Source organism: Rhinolophus ferrumequinum, chromosome 22, assembly GCF_004115265.2.
Source record: "Rhinolophus ferrumequinum isolate MPI-CBG mRhiFer1 chromosome 22, mRhiFer1_v1.p, whole genome shotgun sequence".
NCBI lineage: Eukaryota > Metazoa > Chordata > Mammalia > Chiroptera > Rhinolophidae > Rhinolophus > Rhinolophus ferrumequinum.
The window spans coordinates 1,435,710-1,443,600 of NC_046305.1; the positions used below are offsets into that span (position 1 = coordinate 1,435,710).

At 52.1% G+C, this 7,891-nt stretch overlaps 1 protein-coding gene across 1 annotated transcript; it reads right to left on the reverse strand.

Annotated features, from left to right (window-relative positions):
• Nucleotides 1-535: 535 nt before the first annotated feature.
• Nucleotides 536-7,191, reverse strand: LOC117014536 (uncharacterized). Its single transcript, XM_033092568.1, has 4 exons — nucleotides 6,554-7,191; nucleotides 5,126-5,260; nucleotides 4,858-4,949; nucleotides 536-4,597 (listed from the first exon to the last, which is right to left on the reverse strand). Exons 1-4 carry the CDS (start codon nucleotides 7,008-7,010, stop codon nucleotides 4,505-4,507), a joined length of 777 nt encoding a protein of 258 aa, XP_032948459.1. The 5' UTR covers nucleotides 7,011-7,191; the 3' UTR covers nucleotides 536-4,504.
• Between the last annotated feature and the right edge of the window lie 700 nt (nucleotides 7,192-7,891).

The window sequence follows — 7,891 nt, forward strand, 5'->3', positions numbered from 1 at the left end:
CAATGAACATGGGAGTGAAGATGTCTCTTTGAGATGGAGATTTCATTTCCTTCAGATGAATACCCAGAGGAAGAATTGCTGGGTCATATAGTATTTTTAAAAATTTTTTGAGGCCTCTCCATCCTGTTTTCCATAGTGGCCACACCGATTTACACTCCCACCAGCAGTGCACAGGGGTCCCCTTACTCCACATCCTCACCAACACTTATTGTCTCTTGTTTTTTGGATAATAACAGCCATTCAAACAGGTGTGAGGTGGCATCTCAGGTGGTTTTGATTGGCACTTCACTGATGATTGGTGATGGTGGGCACCTTTCATGTACCTATCTGTCGGCCATCTGAATATCTTCTTTAGAAAGTCTTCTGCTTATTTTCAATCGATCATAAGCATTTTTGTATAGTTCCTCTGGGTATGTCTTTCTGGGCTTTTCAAAATCACATGAAAAAAAAGCTATCTTTTAGAGAAAGTCATGGTCTCCAAAGGGTGTTATGTGAGGTGATCCATTGTGGTCTCAGAAGAAAATAGAAGAATGTCTGTTTATATTTTTATTTACAAGAAAGGAAAAAACCCCTCCTAACATATAGCAGGATTTCCCTGGTGCCCTGGCTTGGTGTATTTGTCAGACAGTCACGTGTGAGGGAACGACCCCAGGAGAAAGCGTGCGGCCCCGGCGGGTTCAGGGTGGTGCTCTAACTTGCAGCATCAAGGTCAGATGCTCACTGTCTAGGGGGCATGATAGCACTGAACCAACCAGCCCAGCGGGGCAGAGTTGTTGACAAAGATCTCCTCCGACTCCATAGACGGAACACACCACACACTGGGGAGCTGCCCCTGCTCCCGCATCTGCTGTAAGCTCTTCAAACGTTCCCTAGCTTGAATATTTGAATTCAAAAACTCAAAGTCACCAAAAAAATTCAAGACCACATGAAACACGCCCGTGCCTCCACTACTGTTAATAATAACTCTTACTGCAAACGCACATTGTCTTGAGGGATTATTACTGGCTAGGTTTGTATGAAGCCATTGTGAACTTACTCAAGTATTGTTCATTCCATGGATACAAATATCTCATATTTCTATATTTTAATTATTGGAGTATACTTTAAAATGTAAAATCACAAATTAGTAAATATACCCATGGTGGGATTGCCAGCTTAAAATCTTTTATTTTTTTGTAACCCTGCCATGAAAAGTTTCTAGAACATTGAATCTGACTCTTTCTTTGTCCTCTCTACCACCCAATGATTCTGAAGGTAAACACCTTGTTTTTAATTTTACTAGTGCCTTCCTATAAATTGATAAAAAAGAGTTTGAACACATTTTTCCACTAATTATAGATGTTACAAGTGGAATGCTATATATTTCCTTTCCTATATTCACTGAGATTTGAACATTACTTTTCTCTCTCTCTCTCTACAACTTTCCAGTTTTTTAAATATATCATTTGGGCTTCTATATAGTTTTTAGCTATTAAATCTTGTATACTTCTTGTCTTATTTTCCAGAAATCTGAAAATATTTGCATTACAAGTTTGGTTCTCCAGCAGCTTGAGAGGAACGTGCTAAAATGGGCTCACGCTCAAGTTTCTTTAAGAAAAAAGAAGAGGTTTAATGAAGGATTCTCACGTACTGAGACTGAATTGGATCTGGAAAATTCCAGGAAAGTGGAAGCCAGGGACACTTAGGCTCTACATTGTTCCTTCATTTTAAAGGAATGTTACAATAGAATCTGTGACTATTGGAAACACACTTTGCTGCTAACGAGAGAGCTCTAACCCTGGGGACCTGAGCAAATTATGAGCTTCTTTGTCTCGTGTCCAGAAAACATGTGTAGGGGAGAACTGCAGAGTAAAAAATGGTGATTCTGTGAAGCGTCAGGGTCCCAGACTCCTTGTATGTTTCTGGTCCTTGCGTGTGGCTCCCATCGTCAAGGTCACTGAAATGTGACCTTGGCTGCTGGAATGCTAGCTATCACGTCCACATTCCAGACAACAGAAAGAAGAAAGGAGGAGATGGGTGAGACAGCTTTCCCTCAAGTCCCACCCAATGACTTCTGCTTACATTTCATTGGCCCTCCTTGACCTACAAGGGAGTCTGGGAAATGTCAGTTTTTAGTAGGCTCCTCACTACCACCAAATACACAGTTGGGAGGAAGAGGGTAGAGAATGGGTAGGAAACTAGCAGTTTCAGCCATAACACCCTTTAACATGTTTCTTTGAGCAAATATACGGCTTTCCGCCTGTTAAGATCATTTCCTAAAAGTAGAATTTCAAGATCAACGTGAATTGTGCATTTATATACTGACAAATTGCTCCCCAAATGGCTGGGCATGTTTACATTCCCACGGACAGTGCACGGGAGTTCCCGTTTTCTCACAGTCTTGCCAATACGGGTCACTGTTATCCTGACTGTCAGTATGATAGGAAAAACGGTTTCTTGTTTCATTTCCTTTTCCATGATAATTCGTGAATTTGAGCACCTTTAACAAACTAACTTGCTGGCTTGACAAATATAAGTTGTCCAAGAAAAAGACCTCCCCTTCTCTCCCATCCGTGCGCTTTCTCACCCCCATCACAACTGCCCCAGACAAGACTTGGGTTACAGGTGGTGCTCAGGAACGCACATGCATAAAAGCTGACTAAGCTAATACAGACATGTTCCATGATATTGCTTGGGGAAGCAATTTAATTTTCTTCTGGACCCGGTAAAATACAAACGAGGAACAAGAGGCCAGGGAGATACTTGCTGATCAGTCATGAGGGCTGGGTGCGGCCGCACAGAGGCCGTTTATGATTCTGGGAAGCTGCTGATCCAGTTCCCATATATGACTCCTCGTCACGAGGGGCTGTCTGGGGTTTGTCCTGGGAGGGGAGGAGTGGACATGGCTGGGAAGAGGAAGAATGGCAGCTCCGTTCCTGCTGAAGTCCTGGTGGATCCGTGGCGTTGCACACTCATCCGCCTAAATACGCAGCCGAGTTTGAGCTTCACCCCACGTGGAAACCCACCGTGCACCACTGGGCAATGGCGCCCTGTCAGTCAGTAACACGACAGGGACTCCACCTGGTCCTGTGTTTTTCGAGATGCGCATCTTTAGGTAACTCAGATGTCAGCTCATCAAACTTGATCTGAGGCCGACTCTTACAGCCTGTATGATCCAGTGCCATCTCGTCTCCAGGAACTTTTGAGCCCTCTGTTCTCACAGTCTCCCCACCCCATGCAAAGTTTTGTGATGATTCAGACCTATTTGCATTCCCTGAAATGAGCCACTGGAGCAGAACATAAATAAGCTCGCTGCACCTCTGGAGGTTGTCCTAAGAAGGCTCACAGGGCATAGCGTCGGCCATCTTGTTGGCAGTCCCCTCACTGTCCTTTCAAATCCCACCTCTGACAAGTGACGCCCCCCTCAGAGTGGGAGTCCAGCCTCTCAACTCCACTTGCTTATCTCATGTTTTTCTCATGCCTGTCTGCCTGTCTCAGCCTCTTTGGAATTTTGGTGAATAAAATTTGTCCATTTCATTACATCGTCTCAGAAGATTTTGGTAGCTCCTTGCAAATTCCCTCCATAGATAGGAAAGAAGACAAATCACAACATTCACTGTGGCCCAAGCTCCTCCGCCCTGTGTCATATCTCACTGCCTCATTTTTCTAATGAGGGGGCAGAGCTCCTCTCTCTGGGACACTTTTAATGGTCATGTAACCTCACGGTCCTTTCTGGCTCTGGCCCTCTTCTCAAGGGGACCAATTCATCGGATCTGAATGTACTTTCCAACTCAGCCAGGAGGTGCTGGGGTCCAAGGTGGGAAGTGTGCAACAATTCTGATGGAATCTGACAGCGATTCGGTTTAGAGCCGCTCTCCTATCACAGGTTCTGCCTGTTCAGAGCCAGGGACCACCCTGGTGTCATGCCCCTCCGCACCGGAAGTCAGCATCCTTTGGTGGAAGCCCTTCCTCTTACAGGAAAAGCAGAATCAGCAGTGTGACAGCCTGAGTCTTTCCTTTGCCTCCCCCCGTTAAGCCGCAGTCAGTCACTGGGACACCATCGCCCAACAAAGAATCCTCTGCACCACACAGGAGGACCCCCGGAAGAGCCATACATCAGTACCTCTGACGGCGGGTGGGTTGGGCCTCGTGGACGTGCAGAACCATTGGAGCAGCGGTGGCATGGCCCATGAGTAGAGGACCCAGGAAGTGTGGTGGTGACCGAGGCCAGAGGCTGCAGGAAGCACGAGAGCAAGCCAGGCACCCTCCTCCCCTGTGCTGTTTCCGTGGCGATAACGCAGTGATGATGGCCCACCCAGCAGCGGGGGTGCCCACATTCCCAGAGATCCCATTTCTACCAACAGAAAAAGTGCCACACGTGCCATTGGCCGTGTGTGACCAGGGAGCTAGGGCACAAGGGTTAGAGTCGCGGGAGCTGGAGCAGAGCTGGGAGAGGTCGTGTGCGCAGCCGTCCTGCTGGGAACGGAGACATCCTGGGAGCGCTGCCTTCTCCTGCTTCTTCCACTCAAATGACCTTCGCGGCCTGTCCTGGCCTGTGGACCTCACTGTAGATAGTAGTGACAGGTATCTTTCCTTCCAGAGGTTGCTCACGGACGCCCTAGGAGGGTAAGACAGGGGGTACCTGGAGCAGCTGAGGGGCCCGAGGGGCCTGGGTGGAAGCAGTGCTGCTGACATGACTGTGGGAGACTCCCCAGGGCCAGGACGACACTGGTCCCCCTGTAAACTCTCTCACTTAGTGAGTGGACTCGCCAGGAGTTAAGGGGCAGAGGAGCCAGAACGGGCAGATGACTGGGCTTCACAAGCCCACATGGGACACAGGGACCTGGGGGGCCCAGGTGGCCCAGCTCCAGCTCTCACCTTGTCCCCTCCCTCCTGAGACACTTGCTGGCTCAGCTCTGCATAGCAGATGCCATCCTCATGGACCCGACAGCCATCCTTCAGTCCCGCACCTGAGTCACACACAAAATAAAGCTCGACTCTGAGCCTTAGAACCCTGCACACCCCCACCACCATGAACGCCAGGGCCATGGCCACACCACCCCCCTGTGCAGGGAGAAAGGGACAAAGGGACAAAGGGCACCGTGCGGAGGGGAGGGGTTGGGCCTGAAGGAGATGTGCAACCTGCCTGTTCCAGCCTCCATCTCCTTCTTCTTCCCACGTTTCTTCCAAAAGTAGAGTCCGGCTACCACAGTCAGCAGTACGACCATGACAGCACCTGCAATGCCTGCCACGTGGCGACCAGTGGCCTGTCCCTGGGAATCTGTTTCCCTCACACGGAGAGAGTGAAGAAGGGTAAGGCAAGAGAGAACGTGAGGTATCCATTGCCAAGGGGAGGAAGAGAGAGCAGGTGGAGAAGCCTGCAGGTCCTGGATCAGAAGCCGAGGAGGGAGGAGCATGGCAGGAACAGAGAGATGACAAGGGATGGTGTGGTCCCCCGGGGCTCGTCACCCAGATGGGGGACAGAAAATACCACACGAGGTGATGGGTAACCTGAGTCTGGAGGGAGCAGGAGCTTCCCAGACACTCTGGGTGGGCACAGCACTGCAGGAAGGGGGCACCCTGGAGAAAGCCGCCCCTGGGAGTTGCCAGCACCCCTGGGGCAGGCAGCACAGGGAGGGGGTCCTGTGGGTCATGCTGAGTGTGGAAATTCACCTGGGACAGAGATTGAGGTGTGAGGAGAGGGTGACGGGTTTTACGGGATGCTGACACATCAGACCCCCCCAGTGGGTGGAGGATGGGTTCGAGAGGTGAGGCTGCACAGGGCGCACAGGTGAGTCAGTCATTCAGTGACACACCGACTGTGAGCCAACTCGGCCAGAAGCCCTCTTGGCACAGGGAGCCAAGGAGGACAAGGCGTCCAGGCTCCAAGGAGACACATCCACACACAGGGCACTGCCACGCAGTGTGGGGCATGACGGTTCCTTGAAGGAGGTGACGCCTGAGGGCAGGACAGGACGGCAGCCTCATGGTCTTGGGCAAAGGAGAACCAGGAGCCTTTTGTTCAACCTCATTAAGAGCCGAGCTCCAAATCCAGTGAGGGGCCCTGTGTGACAGCGTGGGTCACGTGATCACAACGTCAGTGGTGCCTGAGGGAAATCCGTCAGTAAAATATTCAAGAAATTAAAATTTGTGAGGGAGGGCGGATGGTAGAGGCACAGACTGTCTGCAGGTCACAGCCTGAATAGCAAGTTGACTTCGGGAAGCGTGAGGTGTGCAGGGTGTGAGTGACGTCAGAAACGGGGAGGGGTGGCCCACCCCGAAATCTCACAGGGAGCCCCTGGAGAGCAAATCCCACAGGGGACACAGAAGATGACACGACCCAGTTTCTGTGTGCATTAAACCGCTCTGGAAGATGGTGTGGGAGGGAGGACGGCTCCCTCCGGGGTCAGCAGGACACGTGTGGGGAGGAGGGCAGGTCGGCGAGAGACATTTAAGCACAGAAACAAGGGGGGTGAGACCCCCACTGCTCTGTATGTGTGACCAGGTGGCAGGTGAGCTGTGAACCTGCAGGGCCCGCAGTGCTACCTGCCCCTTCCCTGGCACATGTACTCACAACGGGCACAGACGTCCCCCAGGGTGGTGGTGGCCGTTTTCCGGTCCACCTGGTTGCTGACTGCACAGGTGAAGCTGGTGTTGAGCTGCTCCAGGGGCAGGCTCACAGCCAGGGGCCAGGCGCTGGAGCCTGGTCCCAGGGTCCCTCTCTGCTGCCACTTCCTGGGGACGTCACTGTGCCACCAGGTCACATTCAGGAACTCCGAGGCCCCCTCGGCTCTGCACTCCAGGGTGAGGTTTGCACCAGTCCTGCTGTGACAGACAGTGACGTGGCCTGTATCTGGGGGGAGGGGCACCGGCTCTGCAGGGAGATATGGGGGAGAAGGAAGGCTCAGGTGGGGGCCCTTCACAGTGCAGTCCTCACCCAGTCTGACGAGCGCTGGCGTCCTCCCGCTTATGAGGGCGAGAGCATTTTCCAGGTAAAACAGAACTGGCCAAAACACACAGCAAGCGCTCATAAGGGGGGAACCGTGGGCTGAGACCCGATGTGATTTACCGGCCTGAACAAGTCCTAAAACTCTCCTACAAAAAAACGAAGTCTGGACCCCATCTACCCAAAGCCCACTGTTTCCACAAGTTGGGGTGTCTCCTGGGAGGTGCAGAGTGTGCACAGGAGGACGGCCCAGGCCAGGGCTGAGCTCTGCGTCCCCTCTGAGGCCCCGGGGACAGCTTGGTCCAGGGGCAGAGAGGAAGCTGCCAGCTCTGGGAGCCCAGGGAAAGTCCCGCGCTCTCACAAGAGACATTTGTGGGAAAGGCAGTGGTGGTGACGAGGAAGGAGAGCTGTCAGCGTGGGTAGGACATGCCACTGAACTTGAGGTCCACACAGGAAGCCAAGTGACAGTCACATGGGGACTTCAAGCTGCAAAAAGCACTGGCTGCAGCAGGATATGCCGTGAGGGAGGTTCTCTAGGGAAAGAAGGAAGTGGCCGGAGGAGCCTAAGAGGTGTGGCAGTGTGAACTGATCCTGGGTGCCCGGAGGCTTTCTGAGCTGGATGTGAGGGTGTCAGTGAGTGAGGCTGCCCTGGGCAGGTGCAGGTGAGAGCGGGCGGGGCAGGGAGCACCTGCCTACACCTGGGTTTGCAGACTGTGGTGGGCCCAGCGGCGGCCCCCCACGACGTCCACGTGGTAAGTGTCAAATCCTTTGAGCATGTTCGAAGACACGCAAGGGAGAATTAAGGGAACAGAATGACCATTGCTAACCAACTGCAGGATAAGAAGGAGATTGTCTAATGTCTGGATGGGACCCAGAAAGCACAAGGTCCTTCAAACTGGAAATGGAAGGAGAGGGTTCAGATGGATGCACGTGAGAAGGACGAGAGCCACACTGCTGGCCTGGAAG